Source organism: Galeopterus variegatus, unplaced genomic scaffold (genome assembly GCF_000696425.1).
Source record: "Galeopterus variegatus unplaced genomic scaffold, G_variegatus-3.0.2 Scaffold4222, whole genome shotgun sequence".
Taxonomy (NCBI): domain Eukaryota; kingdom Metazoa; phylum Chordata; class Mammalia; order Dermoptera; family Cynocephalidae; genus Galeopterus; species Galeopterus variegatus.
The window spans coordinates 58,093-78,306 of NW_007730333.1; the positions used below are offsets into that span (position 1 = coordinate 58,093).

At 43.1% G+C, this 20,214-nt stretch overlaps 3 protein-coding genes across 3 annotated transcripts in view; 2 read left to right on the forward strand and 1 right to left on the reverse strand.

Moving 5' to 3' along the window:
* Nucleotides 1-5,867, reverse strand: part of LOC103602615 (intraflagellar transport protein 122 homolog) — a gene marked incomplete at its 3' end in the record, with an annotated part of 63,609 nt that extends 57,742 nt beyond the window's left edge. The window contains 2 exon segments of the mRNA XM_008587035.1: nt 501-567; nt 5,792-5,867. Coding sequence (XP_008585257.1) covers nt 501-567; nt 5,792-5,832 — 108 coding nt within the window.
* Nucleotides 5,868-6,164: 297 nt separating this feature from the next.
* On the forward strand, nt 6,165-15,494 carry MBD4 (methyl-CpG binding domain protein 4). The gene is made up of 8 exons (XM_008587027.1): nt 6,165-6,399; nt 8,514-8,738; nt 9,191-10,047; nt 12,656-12,730; nt 12,807-12,941; nt 13,538-13,687; nt 14,168-14,271; nt 15,210-15,494. The coding sequence occupies exons 1-8, from the start codon at nt 6,311-6,313 to the stop codon at nt 15,285-15,287; spliced, it is 1,713 nt and encodes a 570-aa protein (XP_008585249.1). The 5' UTR covers nt 6,165-6,310; the 3' UTR covers nt 15,288-15,494.
* Nucleotides 15,495-20,151: 4,657 nt separating this feature from the next.
* EFCAB12 (EF-hand calcium binding domain 12) overlaps nt 20,152-20,214 on the forward strand; it is a 21,774-nt gene continuing 21,711 nt past the window's right edge. The window contains exon 1 of the mRNA XM_008587036.1: nt 20,152-20,196. Coding sequence (XP_008585258.1) covers nt 20,152-20,196 — 45 coding nt within the window. The remainder of the gene's footprint in view (nt 20,197-20,214) is intronic.

A 20,214-nucleotide genomic window follows, 5' to 3' on the forward strand; every position in this document is an offset into this window, starting at 1 on the left:
AGGCATAAGTTCCAGAGGGAGCTTATGTTCTTTGAAATATAAAAAATAGAATAGCATCCATATGGAATTGTTTAGCTAGGCCAGTGCCTAAAGGTTGGGGTCAGGCTATCTGGCTTCTTATGGGAAGAGCGCCTTCAATTCTGTTGCCTGAATTTTTCTGAGGGACAAAAATGTGAACTGACACCAGCCCAGTTTCAAAGGCATTTTGATGAACTGTTTTCAACTCTTTCATGTGTGCTCAAGGTAAAAAGGGAAAGATTAATGACTCTAAAGTAGTTATTGTTCACGGGTTCCTCTCCTATAGTCAGTTTACTTATCTGTTTTAAATAGTCCATTTCCTTCCCTATTAAAAGGTAATGACTGGTTTTTCCGCCCTTGCCTTTTTTCATCTCAAAAAAAAAGGGGGTGGCGGATGGGGGGGTCAAATTTCAGAGTACTTACAAGAGGGAGGAGAAAAAAATAATTTAAAAAGTAAAAAGGAAACTCAGACAGAATCCTACCAGTAATCTGTTTCCTGCAGCCAAAATCAGTTGAGTTCCATCAGGCTTAAATGCAAGGTCATATATACTAAACAGGAGACAAGAGAAGACAAAAAGACAATTAGGAACCAAAATGATGAGGTCGGCTAATGGCCAGGAAAGCAAGCTTTATTTCCATTATAAAACACTTCATGTGTAGTGGGGAGAAAAATAATGGCTAAGAATTGCATTTGGTTGCAAATTCCATTCGACCACCACACTTCGGCAGCCTATTCAATCATGATTCACTCAGCAGTTAGCTCTATGTCCCAATTTCCTCTTGTCCAGAAACGATTCAAAGGGTCAACAGTTGAGGACACTAACTCTTCTAATAATACCATAAAGCCTTGACACCCTGAGAGAATGCGTGAGGGCTGATAAATCCATACAGATACTTACTGAGTGCTCGTAGGTGCTAGGCATCAACAGATATGAGTAGATCACAGTCCCTCCCTGTCCTCAAGGAAATTATCATCCAATGGGAAGGTGTGAATCAGACACATTCACAAAGAACTACCACATGTCATGAATTCTAAGGCATACATTTTTTCACATTTTATCATCTCTGAGGTTGGGATGTGTCTTACAATTGAGGACATGTCAGTTTAACTGGCAGCATTTTCTACTTTCTTACTGATATGCAAAATAATGTTATTTTATAATCAATGACTTCTTAGATTGGATGAAATACAGAATAATGCTGTGATAAAAGCTTTAGAGTGTTGTGGGGCGAACGCACAGAGGAATCCAAGACCGGCGTCAGTGTTGCAGTTTTTATAGCTCTTTATTTTAGTGTTGCAGCTCTTTGTTCAGTGTTATAGCACCTCTTTTTGCTTGCAAGCAAGGAGAGCACTGGGGAGCAAAAACTCCTAAACCAGTGTCTCCCAGAACAAAGGAAAAGACCATCTTATATAGCCTAAATTCCTGCCCTTTTCCCGCCCAAGTTTCCATTCAGGTCCTCTTATATAAATGAGGGAATACAGTCCAGCTAATTTGGATTGGCTGATTATGGGACACAGTCCATTGGTCACTTTTGGAGCCTAATTTGCATCCGGCCCCTGGGGGATGTGAGACTGCTGTTATCTCACAGAGGGCGGGTACAGGAAGCAAGCTAAGTTGTAGAGGCCAGAGTCTGCAGTTAAGGCAGTCAAGCATAGAGTTTCTAAAACAGTTTCTCAAGTGGAAAACGGGAAAAGGCTTAACAATTAGAAAACGTGAAGGGTTGGCCGAGCCCGTGGCGCACTCGGGAGAGTGCTGCACTGGGAGCGCTGCAGTGCTCCCGCCGCGGGTTCGGATCCTATATAGGGATGACCGGTGCACTCACAGTGCTCACTGGCTGGCCTTGGTGTGGCCGGTCTCAAAAAGGACAAAAAAAAAAAAAACAACAAAAAACATTTAGAGCCGGCCCGTGGCTCACTCGGGAGAGTGCGGTGCTGGTAACACCAAGGCCCCGGGTTCGGATCCTATATAGGGATGGCCGGTTTGCTCGCTGGCTGGGCGTGGTGCTGACAACACCAAGTCAAGGGTTAAGATCCCCTCATTGGTCATCTTTTTTAAAAAAAGAAAAAAAATGTTTAGGGTTCCCTGCAACAAGGAGATACACTAAAACATATTACAGGATTCAAAGGATGAAGACACAGCCTTCTGATTTGGGAAGAGGATCAGAAAAAGCTTCATGAAGAAAACAGTATTTGAAAAAGGGAGGGCATTGGAGACATGCAGGAGGAGGTTGGGTAGGTACAGCATTTCAGGAAGAGTAAACAGAACAGGCAAAGACATGAAGGTGGGAAATAGCAAGTAATCTAAATAATCTAATTTGACTGAAACATCTGGCTATGTACTAGGCAGTAAGGAGAGATAAGGCTAGAAAATCAGGCTGGAGTCCTATTACAAAGATTCTTGAATGTCCCAGGCAGAGGGTTTCATTAGTTCAGGTGATGGTGATACTGGTAAGAATGTGTCAAAATGGCCTACTGTAAAAGTTTAGCATAGGATAAACTCACCTGGTACTTGTCAGTAATCTAAAAATAATACATTCTCAGTGACAGTACTTGGAGCCCTAGCCACAGAGAGCTCTGTGCTGAGCTCTTCAAATGCACTATTTTATATTTCACCCTCACAATAATTCTGTGAGGTAGGGATTATTATTGCAGATGAGAACACCATGGCTCACAAAGGTCATGTACCTCATTCAATGTCACACAACTAGCAAGGCAACGGGCCAGAATATCACCTTAGGTCTGGCTCTAGAATTTGTGCTCTTAACCGCTATACTGCCTCTTACTCTCTTGAAGTATTTGCAAGTATGTCAAATCTGTTACCCTTAATACTTTAACAGTGGCTAACATTTATTGAGCACATTTATTACTGTGCGTGCCAGGTACAGTTTAAAAGCTTTACATGTATTAACTCACTTAACCGCACAATAACCCTATACCTATTTTGCAGATAAAAAAACTAAAGCACAAAGAGGTTAAATAACTTGCTTGAAAATAAGCTGCTACTGAGTGGAGGTGGAGCCAGGATTCAAACCCAGGCAGTCTGGCTCTGAAGCCCATGCCTTTGCCATTAAGCTTTGTGGCCTTCATTAGCATTACTGTTAGCATATGCCATGGTTGACAAAATAATTAACAATAGTTTTCAAGCCTTATCAAAAGCAAAAAATAAAAAAAAACAAGAAAAGGGGATAAAAAGGTACCATCACCTACTTAAGGCATTACATGTAGAATTCAGAAAGCATGATGTCTGGGCTTTTTAGGTCTATTTTTTTTTTTTTTTTATCATTTCTCTCAATAAATTTTTTTTTTCCTCAAATTTTTTAAATTTTTTTTTCCTTATCAAAAGCAAAAAATAAAAAAAAACAAGAAAAGGGGATAAAAAGGTACCATCACCTACTTAAGGCATTACATGTAGAATTCAGAAAGCATGATGTCTGGGCTTTTTAGGTCTATTTTTTTTTTTTTTTTTAAAAGATGACCAGTAAGGGGATCTTAACCCTTGACTTGGTGTTGTCAGCATCATGCTCAGCCAGTGAGCTAACCGACCATCCCTATATGGGATCCGAACCAGGGGCCTTGGTGTTATCAGCACCGCACTCTCCTGAGTGAGCCACGGGCCGGCCCTTAGGTCTATTTTTTAATTATTTTTTGTTTTGTCTCATCCTGCACTATCAGCTGGCATATCTAGCTGCCGTCAAGATTGCTAGTATATAGAATCCCTACACTCCCTATTCTAATAGGTTGTTTTAAACCTGTAATTGGACAAAGACCAGATAAGCAATCTTCATTCATTATTCATTTATTCACTTATTCATTCATTCATGAATACATCTATCTATCAGATAGTAACAACCACTGACCCGACTAGGCTCTGGGATAATGTGGAAATGAGTAAGACACAGTCATTGCTTTTAAAGGGTTTATAGACTTCTGGAATAAACAGATTCAAAAATAACTCTTACACTCTACAGACTCTATGTATCACAAGAGAGGAATGAACAAAATTCTGTGCCAGGGGTTGAAAACGGAGGAAATCAGGCTGCATTTGGCCAGGAAATGTTTTCTTTGGCCCACATGGTGTTTAATTTTGTTTTTTTCAGATTAGGTGCCAACATTTAAAAATGAGGACATTTCACATAAAAACCCACATTTCTAGCTCCTGGTAAAAATAGGCAGTTCTAAGCACACTAGGCCAAATTCCTGCATGGTGGTAATTGGCAGGGGCTGAGCAGCAGCTGCCCCTTTCAGGCAGAGCATTAACTCTCCCGTTTGCCATTCTCTTGCCACTCTACTACTCTCTGACATCGAAGCCAAACGTTCAGTTGCCAGTTATTACCAGCTTGTGCTGTGGGTATTTTTATAATAAAGAGAAAAGTAAAAAAAACCCAAACAAACCATATTTACTCAAATCTCTATGAAAAGTAGAAATGAAAGATACACTGGTAGGGTTAGGTGTTTCAAGCAAAGTGGGGTACAGAATAGAATATTCCTAGGGAGGACGGATAATTCCTTGTGTTTATGAAGCAAATATACATCTCCCATTTATGTTACCTTCCTGGCTCCTGCAGACATTTGAGTTTGCCACCTCTGTGAGACAGGAAAAAATTAACGCAGTGGCTGAGGAAGACTTGAGCTTGAAAGCTGGCTGTGTGATCTTGGGAAATTATCTGCCCTCTCTGTGCTTCAGTGTCCTCGTCTGTAAAACAGAGGTAATTATAGTACCTACCTAAGAGAGTTGTTGTGAGGAGAGTAGGAGATAAAGGCTATGAAGTTCTCAGCCAGTGCTTGGCACACAGTAGACGTTAGCTACTACTAGTGCAGAGTACAAAAGAGAGCAAGGCCATCTCCAAAGGGAGCCTTAAAAAATGATCAGGATTTCAACGTGAGGAGGTGAGGAAAGAAGGCCTGCTTTACACAGAGAAAGGGCTCGGAAAAGACAGAACGAGTGGCAAGTATCCTGTCCCAACGGCCAAAACAGAGTCTCACAATGAAGCCAAGATCATCCAGGAAGACTTTGAGAGTTAGACCGCGAGGAACTTATCCAATAAGTCAGCATTTCCCAAAATGTACCACTGTGTGATGGATTCAGGTGATAAAAACGCAACAGGACATTAAATAACATTGAATCAGAAGGTGAGATAGTCACTCTCCTTCGACCCCTTTCATACTTTCTCGTTAGGAGAGTCCTGATGCGATGTTGTCTTGAGTACTCTGACCACACCTGCGAAATCTCCAGTTCTAGACGTAGGAGGACGTAGGCTGGGAGGGTCCCCGGCCACAGCACCCAGCTCAAACTCCTAGCGCTGCTTTGCTTCTCCCTGCTCTAAGTCGCACAGTTATCTTACACTGACAGCAGGGAATACTGGTGTTTCATATTCGGAGTAAAGTTTTCTTGTGAAATGTAAAATCATATTCAAGCGAAAATAAGCGAGACCACTTAAAGTGTCAAGTAAACAAGAGCACGGGTGACACGCGGATGTGGCATTGGAGGCACACCGTGGTGGCGTCGGATGAGCCCGGGACGGACGGGGAAGGAGCGACGAGTCCAGTCGTGACGGTACCGAGCCGCCGCGACGGGCGCAGCCCCACGCGTGCGCTTCCCTCTGCCCCTCCGAGCCTCAGGGGCTTCTGCACCGCCCAAGGCAGGGAGGTGGCCCCTCAGCCTCCAGCCAGGGTCAGGGCCCTCGCCCGGCCGCCACCGCTATGCTTGCCGTGGCTCCCGCCATCCCGGCCGAGGCCCGGCTTCCCGCCCCTCCCGGACTGCCAGCTCCTCACCACTGCTCGGCTTTATCTCTCCACGTCAACACGACCCGCATCGCGGCTCCCTTCACGCCACGGGCCTCTCCTCCTCGCCTCAGTTACAGGTTCCACTACGCCAGCCACTTCGGCTACCCGCGCTGCCCCTGGCAACGCACATGCGCAGTGAGCTACGCACGAGTGCGCGCGCGCACAGCTCCCAGTGCGCATGTCCAAAAGGGAAGGCGGGAAAAGGAGCACGAACGAAGGCGAAAACGCAGCTAGGGCGCGCGCGATTGGTCAGGGCGGGGGCGGGGGCGGTGCGTCTTCATAGGCAAAGGATTTGATAGGTGGAGCCCTGGACGTGGCAGCCGCAGTTGGACGGGCGGCTGGCAGGCAGCTCCCGAGCCTGAGGGACTTTCACTAGGTTCAGGCGCTTGCTCCACTGTGGCCCTCTGCCCCGTAAGAGTTTTCACATCTTACTCCTCTCCACATCTGGGGCGTCGCACCTCTCGGTCCGCTGCTGCAGCCGGAGCTCGCTTAACCTGCACTGCTGGGATGGAGAGCCCGAGCCTGGGGGACGGCGGAGCGGCCCCCGAGGTCAGCTCCAGAGAGCTCCTGCTCTCAGACCGGCCGTGTGACCTCTGGCAAGTTATCGTCCCCTTTCGGTCCTCACTTTCACTACCGTAAAATGGGAGCGGGGAAGTAGACGGTGTGTGGGCCTTTCTAACCGAGGTCGGCAGACCTCGAGGCATGCAGGGTTAGTTGCTAGGAGCGGGGGCTGGAGTTCTGGCACTCTTGCCCTGGAATCTGCCCTGGAGTGCCCGAATTCCTAACCCCAGATGACTAGGGAGCTGAGAAGAGCAGGCAGGTTTTGTGGTGCAAGGAGAGGTCTGCTTGGGTTGGAGGCTCCTAGGAAGAACTTGGAGGAGAGGGCATGTTCAACAGACCCCGAAATTGGTCCCATGAGAAGTAACAAGTACAGTCTTTTATTGCGCTTATGTATATGTGCGATATGAGGCTAAGGTGATTTAACTACATTTTTTCCAAAATTTAATCCTCAGAACTACCTTAATAGAAATTCTTTACCTCCTTTTTACAGGTGAAGAGATGAGACTTTGAGAAATTAAATAACTTGCTCTTGGACACACAGCTAGTAAATGATGCAGCTGGGTTTGAGCCCAGTCTTTTGACTTCAAAGTTTGTGCTTATTTCACCAGATTTTTGTTTCTGTATCTCTAAAATTGTAATCTATATCATCTCATAAGATCCATTCAGCTCCTCAAAATTATTTAACCCCAAATTACATAAGAAGACCTTGATTCTAATTCTGTTTAATTACTAGTTCTTGCTTAATTATCTTATTTGTAGAAAAGAAATTGGGTTAGATGATCTCTGTAGATCCATCCAACTTTTGAAATGTATGAGTTAGTGATTAGGATATGCTTTACTGAATTTTTTCAGTAACAGTACAGGGGAGAAGTATTAGACCAAGATTTGGTAGACCTGGGTTCTGGTATCAGTTTCGCAGTTAATTTAACTTTCATGTCACTCAGTTTTTTTCAACAAAACGAGAATAAACCGTATCCTACACATCTCACAAGGTTATCATGAGGATCGAGAATGAAGGAGATTTGAAAATTCTGTATCAGAAATTATTTATCTGGGGCCTGCCCGGTGGCGCACTGCTACAGCGCACCGCTTGGGAAGTGTGGCAGCGCTCCCGCCGAGGGTTCGGATCCCACATACAGACCGGCCGCTCACTGGCTGAGCGAGATGCGGGAGCAACACCGAGGGTTGCGATCCCGTTGCCGGTCCCGGTCCAGTACGGGCGCGACACTGAGGGTTGCGATCCGTTGCCGGTCACGAAAAAAGACAAAAAGGAAAAAAAAAAAAGAAATTATTTATCTTTGGGCCGGCCCGTGGCTCACTCGGGAGAGTGCGGTGCTGACAGCACCAAGGCTACGGGTTCGGATCCTATGTAGGGATGGCCGGTTAGCTCACTGGGTGAGCGTGGTGCTGACAACACCAAGTCAAGGGTTAAGATCCCCTTACCGGTCATCTTTATAAAAAAAAAAAAAAAAAAGAAATTATTTATCTTTTGGAGAGTTACAACACTGATGAAAGTGATAGACACTCTCCCCCAGAAAAATGCACACATGTGTAAAAATTTTACCTCACTTATTTGCGAAGTAGAGGGGGTGACTCACTGATTCCTTTAAGCAGTTTTGTTGATCCCAGGTTAAGAGCTCACCTATTGGAAACTTATGCCAAATGTCACCAGAAATCTTTATAATAGCCCCATGTGATGATCAGCCAAAAGAGTGTCTAGCCAGTAGCTTGACCTTTTCATTGTGCAGAGATTTCCAACACTTTTTAACCCATGTTGGAGTAGAAGAAACATTTGAAGGACAGCAAGATACCCCCATAGCACAAGACTGGTCCATACTGGGGCTGGCCCGTGGCTCACTCGGGAGAGTGTGGTGCTGATAACACCAAGGTCATGGGTTTGGATCCCAGATAGGGATGTCCGGTTAGCTCACTTGGGAGAGCGTGGTGCCGACAACACCAAGTCAAGGGTTAAAATCCCCTTAATGGTCATCTTTTAAAAAAAAAAAAAAAGACTCGTCTATACTGACTTTAATTTCCCACGTTTTAACCTGATAATCCATGTGGTTCCCACACTGTCATGGATTGAAGTTGAGTAAGCAGAGGACAATAAATTTGAAATGAGTTAATCACTTGTACTTTGTTTTTCCAGCAAGGAAGATGTCACTGTGGGATTGGAAAGAGCGGGAGAAGATGAGAAACAAATGTTGAGAAGCAGTGAGTGTGATTCCCTGCTACAAGGACCTGTTGCTTCAGCTGAGTTTGGTGGCAGTGCAGTGACAGAATGCTGTAAGTCTGTCCCACATGGATGGGAAAGAGTTGTGAAGCAGAGGCTATCTGGGAAAACAGCGGGAAGATTTGATGTCTCCTTTATCAGGTAAGCATGGAAGGTGGTAAAGACAGTAGAGCAAATAATTTTGTCTAGACAGGTAGTGGGAAAGCATAGCAGGAATCTTGGCTTTTTCTACTTTTACTGTCATATACATTGTGGATTCTATTCCTTCAATGTCACTGTTTAGTTATATCAAGTAATTTGGGGACAGTTACGTACATTTTGTCCCTCCTACTGTGAATGGTTAATGGTGAGGTTGAACTTGTTGTATTTGTAAATCCATTTTATACAGTTATATAAGAAACCAATTTAAAGTGCTATTTATCACAGTCATATAGGAAACCATTTTAAAATGCTATTTCACTCTTTTTTATTTTTAAATGTTGCCACTGGCAACATTTGGAAATTATTAACTGGAAATCTGAAATGTGGTCCAATTCTTTTAAAAAGTCACTTCTATTTACTAGCAATAAGTTTCTTTTAATATCATTTTCTAGCCCACAAGGACTGAAGTTCAGATCCAAAAGTTCACTTGCTAATTATCTTCACAAAAATGGAGAGACTTCTCTTAAGCTAGAAGATTTTGATTTTACTGTACTTTCTAAAAGCAGCATCAAGTCAAGATATAAAGACTTCAGCATGGCAACTCTGACATCTCAACTACAAAACGAAAGTAGCAATTCAAGCTGGAACCTCAGGACACGAAGCAGATGGAAAAAAGATGCATTTCCTCTGCCAACTAGTGATGTGCAGTTGCAAGATAGCAGAGGACTGTCTAACTTTAGTTCTGTTCATTTGCTTTTGAAAGAAGATGAAAGTGTTAATGATGTTAACTCCCGAAAGTTTAGAAAGTCCAAAGGAAAAGTGACTGTTTTCAAAGGAACTCAAATTAAGAAATCTAAAAAAGGACGTGGGAAGAGTCTTTCAGATTCTGTTCAAAGTAATAGAAAAAGGGAACCTGTGTATAGTAAGGCAGATGCTGAAAGTGAGCCTCTTGCACAAGAAAATCAGCTTGATAGAACTTTCTGCATTTCTGATGCCAGAACAAGTGACAAGACTCTCAACGTGACTGATGAAGAAAAGTGCCTTGTAAAAGAAAAATCATTGAGTTCAGGATCAAATTTTCATTTTGAACAAACAATTTCTGGCATCATAAACAAATTTTGTTCAACCAAAGAAGCAGAACACAACGAGAAGTATGAGGATACCGTTTTAGAATCAGAGGAAATCAGACCAAAAATAGAAGTTGAGGAAAGGAAGGAACATTTACATATTGACATTTTAAAATGTGCATCTGAAAGGGACAGCTGCTCACAAACCAACAAAGACTTTACTTCTGAGAAAGGATTTCAAGGTATTCAGTGCTTTAAAGTGGTATTAAACACTATGTGATGAGGAGTTTATACTCCTGCATCTTGTATTTCTTGCCTGTACCCAGTTAAGATGTGGGACTAGAGCCAAGATATCAGATACATTCTACCAGTTGATCCTAATCGCTTGTGTAGCTCATCTTCGAGCTGTGTAACTGATCTTCCAGCCCTTTCCTATCGCAGAGAGAGAATCAGCTGGCTACTGCCATGATGCCCCAGCAAAGGGACCATTAGCAGCTGCCAGCCACCATCTCTCCCTGGTGCAACAGCTGGGACTTTCTCTTCTTCCCATCCTCTTTCCAGCCAGTATTCTTAAGACCTTAAGGAAAATTAAAAGGCTTCACTTGTGAAAAATTTGGGGAAGACTCCTTTTATACATAAACTGGTCAAAAATAGTTGGTGTCTTTTCTTCACACCCTTCCTGTTACTTACTACTGATGCGTGACTTCGAATTTAATTTTGTATATATCGTAGTCATTTCTTCTGTTATAATGTAGTGCATATCTAAAATGCTTTAGAGCTCTGAATAATTCAAAAGTGTAATCACATAGTTCATCTATTATTTATAATATGCTCTTAATACAGAGTTCAGAGCTTAGCAGTTTTGTCTTTATAATACCTCAGTGAATGAGATAAAAAGGAGACCGTTTGAGCAGCCCTGTATTAGTTATTCATTAAGCCATTATGGTATAATGAATAACTCCTTTAAAGAAGAATAGTAATTTTACTTAAAATTGTAGGACCGGCCTGTGGCTCACTTGGGAGAGTGCGGTGCTGATAACATCAAGGCCACAGATTCAGATCCCTGTATAGGGATGGCCGGTTAGCTCACTTGGGAGAGTGTGGTGGTAACAACACCAAGTCAAGGGTTAAGATCACCTTACTGGTCATCTTTTAAGATAAAATAAAATAAAATTCTATGGGGAAACATCCTGGACACATTTGTGGAGCAGGGGATTAAACTTGATTCCTGTTCTCAGTCCCACCCATGATTTTATGTCTTTTCTGGGCTTGGAATTTTTCTACCTAAAATGGCCATATAGACTAGGTACTACATAAGAATTCTTCAAGTCAATTCTTTAAAGAAAGCTTTGAACTTTATGTAGATTTATTGCTAGTATAATGGGCAAATTAAATATTAAAAAATCCTTTTGTGACTAAGATGGGAGTATCCCATTCCTCCTATACTCAACATAAGATGAGGTACCCTTAGGAATAGTAAAGACTTTCTCACTGGCTTAGCTAGAAATTGCCAAGTAAAAAGGGAGGCAAATTAGTAATTATTTATAGGAACTCACAGAAAAAGTTATCAAGTAGCTAGTAAGAGCAGTTTCCTTTGTTCTAACTTTTTAAAATTTTCTACTGGGCTTTACCACTTCAAACTGGAATAGCAAAAAATACTAAATGAATTATCTGGAGACCTGGATACTTGTGTCAGTCTATAGTCCCAATATCGTTTTGGGACTGTTGCTTAATTTTGAAGCCTTAGTTTCTTCATCTGTAAAATGGAGATGAAAACACTCACTGGTCCCGTGTTTCACATTGAGAATACTGTAAGGTAAAATGAGAAGTGAGAAAGATGTCTTCATGCTTCACAAGTGCAAGGTGTTATTAACTGATATTCAAATTTAAAGGTATTGCTAAAGGGAGTATTAAATGTGATGATTTTAGAAATTTGAGAAGTCCGAGAACACTGCTTCCTAGTAGATAGTGGTCTTAGGTGTTCCAAACCTTAGGTTTTTCTGAAGGTTTTGTTTTGTCTATATCCCTTTTTTGGGTAAGTTTAAAAGTGTTCACTGCAGAAATTTTGGAAAATAAAAATTTTCACTCAGCAACAACCATTATACCATTTTGGTTTATTTCATTCTTAATCTCTCTATTTTTATTTATATATATTTCCTCTTTTTTGTAAAATTGGGATCATATGTAGAATCTTGCTTTTTTCATTTAGAAGTTAATGTCATGGGGAAAAGTTCATGATACAGTCTCAAAAATATTTTAATAACCACATTATATAAATGTGTCATAATTTTAAATATTCCATACTGTTTCTAATTTTTTAATACTATGAACTCTGAACATAAATCATAAAGATCTAGTGTAACTAGAGTGATGCATGGACTGAGGAGCCAGACTGCCTGGATTTGAATTTTAGCTCTGAAACTTACTAGCTGTGTGACCTTGGGCAAGTTACTTGCCTTCTATATGCCTCAATTTCCTTATCTGTAAAGTAGAAATATAATAGTATGTAGCTTATAGATCATTAGGATTAAATTGATTCATTTATGCAAAGAGCTTAGAATAGTGCCTGACATACTTTATAATAGTGGTGAATGGGCCGGCCCGTGGCTCACTCGGGAGAGTGTGATGCTGATAATACCAAGGCCATGGGTTCGGATCCCATATAGGGATGGCTGGTTAGCTCACTGGGTGAGTGTGGTGCTGACAATACCAAGTCATGGGTTAAGATCCCCTTAACGGTCATCTTTAAAAAAAAAAAAAATAGTGGTGAATTATTATTATTTGCATCTCTGAATGTTTCTTTAGGCTAAATGATAGATTCTATAAACAGTGTTTATTCTTTCTTTTCAGAAGAAAGCATCCCGCGAACACAAATAGAAAAAAGAAAAACAAGCTGGTATTTTACCAGCAAATATAACAAAGAAGGTATCCTTTTCCCAATCAGAACATCGTATTTTGAATGTATTTTGGGTGTTCAGCTCTGACACAGTATTTTGTTTAGCTCTTAGTCCCCCACGACGCAAAGCCTTTAAGAAATGGACACCTCCTCGGTCACCTTTTAATCTCGTCCAAGAAACTCTTTTTCATGATCCATGGAAGCTCCTCATTGCGACTATATTTCTCAATCGGACCTCAGGTTTGTGGATTATTTTCATCTGTCTTAGTAGAGACTGGTGAGGAGAAAGAGCACTGAATTGATCAGGAGGCCTGGGTTCAAGGTCCATTTCGAGTCTGTGTAAACCTCACAGTAAGGCTCTACCCTTTCAGCCGTCAGACTCTTCACCCATGAGGTTAGACTAGATGACATTCAACAGCTTTTTTAGCATTAAGGGGCAGATTTTCATTTTTTTCTACTTCCAAATTAGTTTTACGCATCAGCGAAAATCATTTAGTTAACATTTCTTTATCCTTTGTCATGTATAAGCATCTCTTTTTCATTGAATGCACCTTCTGTTTTATATACTTCTAGTCTAGTATCCAGTGATCTGATTATTTAAAAACTAACATTATGCAAGACTAGGTTTCAGCATAATTTGGACTGGTAGCCAAATAAATTATCAGTGTTGGTATTTGACTGTGAAAGTGATTGCTGGTTCTTGTAGGTAATGGCTTCTCATCAGTGGTTAAAACAAATAAAAAACCTCTACATGAGATTTCTAGATGAGAAACTACCTGAACCTGAAATCAGCCTATCTGGAGGCTTGTAATCATACACTTATTTTTACTTTCCAGGCAAAATGGCAATACCTGTGCTTTGGAAGTTTTTGGAGAAGTACCCTTCAGCCGAGGTGGCGAGAACCGCAGACTGGAGAGATGTGTCAGAACTTCTTAAGCCGCTTGGTCTCTATGATCTTCGAGCAAAGACCATTATCAGGTTCTCAGGTACTTTTCCATATGCCGAAAGGAAAATATATAAATTGTGCTTGTTTAAGAGAGCCACACCTTAAATCTTAATGTCCTCGGATGCTACATTAATGGAAATTATTCAGCTCAAGCACCAAGGGCAATTAAAAACAGTTCACTTGCCCCAACCTGCAGTCTCCTGCTGAGCCAGGCAGTCTTTGCCCAGCACTGGGTCAGGCCATGTGGGCAGAATTAGGGGGAGAAGTCAGTGAAGCAGAAAGCCCAGTCCCTGACCTCAAGGACATTACCTCTGTCTTGTTAGCACAAAATAGTGGTTAGGAAGTGGCAGGTAGTAAGAGTGTTGTGGAAATTTAGAGGGAAAAGTCATCACAACTGTAGTTGTTAGGAAAGAGCCTTCCTGTCCCTTTTTGCCATGCTCCTCCTGCCCCTGTCACCACACATTTAGGGAAGGTGTCTTTCTAGAGGCTGACGTGATGTGTGGGATGTTGTATTCTTCAGATGAGTTTCTGACAAAGCAGTGGAAGTATCCGATTGAGCTCCATGGGATTGGTAAATATGGTAATGACTCCTACCGAATATTTTGCATCAATGAGTGGAAGCAGGTGAGGCCCACTCCCAGCCAGAACATATCCAGCACATTTTGTTTCTGAGGCAAAATAAGTCCACCATTATGGCTAAAACTATTTCTTAGACACAAGTGCTATTAAAGTCATGGCCCCTTTTGTTTCCAGCTGGAGGGGCAGTGGGTGGCATGGGGTTCTTGGTAACAGGGAGAGGATCCATAGACACTCCCAAGTCTACAGAGACCCCTTGGTGTGGCCTCTGGCCGACCTCCAGCAGTTTGTCACTTCTGGCCCCATCCTGTCATTCCCTGTTCATGCACTGTCTCTAAGCCTGACATGGTTTTCCCCTGTCAGAAGTACATCACTGAAGGAAATCAGGCGGATTTGGGCTTAGAATGTGTGCTTGTTGTGTTTCTCCTGGTGGTCTCTGACTTTTTTTTATGGTGACTGGGTTCTCCTCAGCTACCTGTTCTGTTGACTCTGCCCAGCCCACTGGCATCCTGGTAGCATCCTGGCAGCTAGTGAGTGGCCTAGTGTGCTGCCATCTCGGCTTGTGACTTTCCCTAAAGTGTTCAGCCAGTAGGTCTGGCCAGGCCTGGGCAGAAGGACTGCAGTCCTGTCCCTGTTCCACCAGAGTAATCCATATGACCTGAGTAATCCATTTAACCTGTCAGGGTCTATAACCTCCTTCTGGAAAATGGGGTATTAATCCTTAACTCATGTCGTCGCCACACCACACTCCAGGTCATGATGAGACTCAGTGGTAGATTGGAATTTACTTTATAAACTACAGAATTACCTTCATATAGGTATAATTTTAAACATTTATGAATCCCATTAGGTTAAATGTTATAATTTTCAGGTGTATTATCATAATGTACTGTTCCCCACCAAACCATTAAGTCAATTTTTAAAAGTATATTTCTGACTAACTTACATAAGGCCTCTGTTTCCTAACATGTTGTATTTTCTTCCAGGTGCACCCTGAAGACCACAAGCTGAATAAATATCATGACTGGCTTTGGGAAAATCATGAAAAATTAAGTCTGTCTTAAAATTCTTTAAGGTTTTCAAACTCACCTTTATGCATTGTCTTACACTTCAATTCCTAGAGCTGTGTGAAGCACAATCAACGTCTTTCCACACATGTAGATTTTAATTAGCCCAACTAGAAGCCCAGTGTGTATTTTCTTAATGTGTGTGCTAGAACATATTTTGAGATTTTCTTAAAAGAATAAATTATTTGACAGCAATCCTAAAAATGTATGCAACTTTTCTAATAGTGAAATTTGATGTGAAGGTGAAAAACACTATTCTAAACTATCAATAAGGGCTAGTTGGTTAGTTCAGTTGGTTAGAACATAGCCTAATAACACCAAGGTCATGGGTTCAGATGGCCACACTGGCAAACCACCAAAAAAAAAAAAAAAAAAAAAAAATTATCAGTAAGCAAATTCTAAGCAAATTTCTATCAATCCTGCTAGATGGAAGATTAGATTTTCTGTTCTCTTTTTATAGAAAATTATATTATTCAATTGTTAGGTGAAGAAGCAATCAGAGTTTGCAGCCAAACACGTAATGAAAAGTTTTAGAGTGTATTAGACAGTTAGTTAATAAAACTATTTTGTTTTAAAAAAAAAAAAAATCTAACCCCAAAGAAAAATAGGATTCCTTTGGTTCTAGATGACTCCACACTGGCTGTTAGGAATGGTAGATTCGACCCCAGCATCCGTTTGATAACCTGAGGTGAATGTCTGCCAGCAGCTCACCGGCTTCTGGTTTCATGCCTTTTACCTTGAACCCTTTGTGAAAACTCATCTCTCATCTTCTAGTTGGAGCATGGGACCTTTTAAATATTATGCCATTTTTATTACAGGTATTGTAATGTTATAGTTCAAATACTGAAACATTTATTTGGAAAGAACTCATCTCAGAATTCAAAAAGAAATTCTGCGTTATTAAGTGTTAATTAACAATTGCCATTTTGGGCCGGCCCGTGGCTCACTCGGTAGAGTGCGGTGCTGATAACACCAAGGCCCCAGGTTCGGATCCCATATAGGGATGGCCGGTTCGCTCACTGGCTGAGCGTGGTGCTGACAACACCAAGTCAAGGGTTAAGATCCCCTTACCGGTCATCTTTTAAAAAAAAAAAAAAACAATTGTCATTTTAAGGTATAATTTGAAAATTAAATTGACCAAATAAGTGAAAAAATCATAGTTCAGGAAACCTCCTTTGTTGCAGAGTGTTGTGTGAACAGAGTCAGAACGCACCATGATGCAGGGCAGGTCGGCTTTTTCCACTTTTGTGAGCAAGTGTCAGTTTTTAGAAGGATGGAATTTTTTTTTTTTTTTTAAAGATGAAAAGATGACCGGTAAGGGGATCTTAACCCTTCCTTGGCTTGGTGTTGTCAGCACCACGCTCTCCCAGGTGAGCTAACCGGCCATCCCTATATAGGATCCGAACCCGTGGCCTTAGTGTTATCAGCACCACAGTCTCCCAAGTGAGCCACGGGCCGGCCGGTCCTAGAGGGACGGATTTTGACTAGAGAAGAAATCTTGCCACACCTCTCCCTCCCCAAGGCAAACATCTACCTCGTAATTTCCCACCACTTCTTTATTTGACAAACATAAGAGTAACATTCACGAAATGCAAAGCCCTGTGCTGTGGAGGGGCACACAAATAAGAAGGACATGTGGAGACCCTCAGGAGGAGGAGAAAGGCACACACGGTAATGGAGGGGAACAAGAGGTGATTTGTGGGGATGAGACATCCAGACGTGACAGCTAATGGTGTAGAGGGGCCTCTGAAGCCACAGCTGGGTTGGAGGGTAGGGCTACCTCAACAAGCTTCCAGCATCAGGGTGTGGCTGCCTGGCAGGGCCTGTGTGGACACAGGAGGTGAAGTTTGCAGCAGAGGAGCTCAGGCCACAGCCAGGTTTCTCGGGTTCCAGGCCCGGTGCTTCCCCTTTCCTGCAGGTGAGGTTGCCTGACCTCTACCTGTTTCCTCAGGTCGTTTTTGTTGTTAATTAATTAATTAATTAATTAAAAAAAATTTTTTTTTTTTAAAGATGACCGGTAAGGGGATCTTAACCCTTGACTTGGTGGTGTCAGCACCATGCTCTCTGAAGTGAGCTAACGGGGCATTTCTATATAGGAATCCAAACCTGTGGCCTTGGTGCTATCAGCACCACACTCTCCCAAGTGAGCCATGGGCTGGCCCTTAATTTTTATTTTTGACAGCGGGCCAGTTTGGGGATCCAAATCCTTGACCTTTGGTGTTGTGAACACCATGCGTTCTAACTGAGCTAACTGAGCAGCCCCACCTCACATCTTTCAAATGGGATAGTAGTGCCCACCCCACATGGTCATTGTGATTATGTAGTTCGTATATGTAATAGAACTTAAATGGTGCCTGGCTTGTGAGAGTGCTGTCAATGTGGCCCATGGGGACTGACTGAGTGACTGCCTCAGGTCACTGAGAGGATTACAAAGATAATGCATCTCAGTAAAGGTGGTGTGTGGCACAGTAAGCACTCAAGCAATTTTCTTTTTTTTTATTGAAATAAAATTCATATAACAAAATTTACCATTTAAACTTTTTAAAATATACATTTTAATGGTTTTTAGTACATTTACAATGTTGTGCAACCATCGTCACTAATTCCAGAACACTTTCACCCCCAAAAAGAAACCCCAGGCCTGTTAGCAGTCACAGTTCCCCCCTCTCCATTTCCTGGCAACAACTAATCTACTTTCTGTGTCTGTAGACTTGCCTACTCTGGGTATTTCATATAAATAGAATCACACATCATGTGGCCTTTCGTGTCTGGCTTCTTTCATTCAGCGCGCTGTCCTGAAGGTTTATCCGTGCAGCATGTGTCCGTACTCCATTCCCTCTTATGGCCGTTGTATGTATGTACCACATTTTGTGTATCAGTTGATGGACACTTCATGGGTTTATTATTAATGCCATGGCACCCTGTGGTATTGGAGAAAAGCGTACCAGATACCCTGCTTCTCTCTGGCCACGACTCCCTTGGGTTCTTCCAGCCCTCTGGAGGAGGCAGGACCTACTCTGGATGAGAAAACTTAGGCCTAAAGAGGCGGAACCCTGCCGCAGACCCGGGAGTTTTTGCTCCAGGTGTCGCTCAGCCCATCGGCGTGGGCGCGGTGGTCATGGCAACTGGTCGCTTCCACCCGTTGCGAGCTGAGCACGCGAGCCCAGGGACATACACTCGCACGCACCCGCTAGCGCCTCTCCCAGCGCCGCGACCGTGGACTATTTCTATGAAACAAGCGGCGATCTGTTCCTGTCGCGGTTCGGTGAGTCCCTGGGAGCAGCGCCGCCTTCAGGAAGCCCTCGGCGCCCTTGGGATGCTTGAAGGTGGGGTGAGGGAGAACACCTGGCCGGAGGTCTCATTGTGCCGTCCCCCTCTGGGTGAGGAGTTGCCAGGGTGTTGGGAGCAGGTCCCGAACGTTTCTGAGGTTTCCATGGTCCGGCCTAGTTGGAGAAGCGGGCCGAGTTGCCTTGGCTTGTAATCAGAGGCCTGACCCACGTGCCTGAGGTCCTCGGCTGGCTGCATTTCTCCGCTGGACATAATGGATTCGCTACTGGAGAAGACTTCAGTCTTCCAGCTTCTGTCGACATGCTACCAAGGACCAAGCTCTTGGCAAAGTACTGCAGCTTCGGATGTGAAGGACAGAGATAAAGGGATAATTACGGAATAAGAAAGGGTGAATACTGGATCTAGGGGTGTAAGAGGTGCCCTGAGTGCATGGGAGGGGGAGGATCAGTTCCAAGCTCCTGGAAGAGATCTTTACACTGGGGCTTCAAGGATAAAAAGGAGTTCTCCAAGCCAAAAGGGGGAGGAAAAGCATTTCCCGCAAGGAAACAGCATGCACAGATTGCCAGAAGCCTGGTGTCAGGAAACTACTGGTAATCTGAGTGTCTCTGGAAACGAGGTGAAAAAGATCAGATGGGGCCAGATCATGAAAGAGCTTGTAAACTAGGACATGGAAAAGCCACTGAGAATAACAGGATTGCACTGGGAGCGGTCAGCAAAAGCCAAGACTGAACTGGCAGATTCAGAATGCTGGGTGTGCACAAATGAGATCTGGGATGTCAGGCGTGGAGACTGAAGGCCTTCTCCATGCATCTTTTTTGGTACTGAACACATTAATGTCCAGTGGGGGGGGCGGGGCGAGCTGGAGTGCCTGGCAACCCTTCCCAGGCACAACGGTCAGGCCTCTCGTCAGATGCCCAGGCCAAAGATGCTGGGGGATGAGAGAGTCCAGGCTAGAAGGACCTACAGAGACTTGGGAATTGGTTGGACAGGGAACACAGAAGGAGCAATCAAAGATGATGCTCAGGTTGGTAGAGAGGGGAACCTGGTAGGTGGAGGTGACTTTCACAGAGATACAGAACACACTGGGAGGACCTGGTTAGATGGGGACGGGGCATTGAGACAAATTCAGTCTTGGTTGAGTTTAAGATCTCTGTAAGCCATCTGAGTGGAGATGTTTTAGGAGCAACTGGATGTGTAATATTGGAGCTAATTCTGAGTCATAAATATTGGTAGGGTGTCCTCAGCATGTACAGGGTCATAGAAACATAAGCGTGAAGGAGATTATTTGAAAAAAGAAAGCCTGGGTGTAATGTGTAAAACACCACATTTAAGGTCGGGAAAAGAGCGGCCCAAGAACAGTGCCCAGAGAGGTAGGATGGGACTTAGGGAGAGATTTGAATCAGAAGCCAAGGGAAGGGAGAATTTCAAAAAAGAGTGGAATTGTCTCCAGACACCTGTAGGCTGTCCCAGAAAAGAGAGAATAAGTGTGTTTTCTGGGGCATCACTGGGGAGGACTAGGACAAGACTGAACTGGCAGATTCAGAATGCTGGGTGTGCACAAATGAGATCTGGGATGTCAGGCGTGGAGACTGAAGGCCTTCTCCATGCATCTTTTTTGGTACTGAACACATTAATG

Coding starts and splice junctions, on each gene's coding strand:
- MBD4 (XM_008587027.1), top strand. CDS start 6,311: ATGGAGAGCCCGAGCCTGGGGGACGGCGGAGCGGCCCCCGAGGTCAGC. Junction 6,400..8,513: donor GACCGGCCGTGTGACCTCTG/GCAAGTTATCGT, acceptor TTGTTTTTCCAG/CAAGGAAGATGTCACTGTGG. Junction 12,731..12,806: donor CAGCAAATATAACAAAGAAG/GTATCCTTTTCC, acceptor TATTTTGTTTAG/CTCTTAGTCCCCCACGACGC.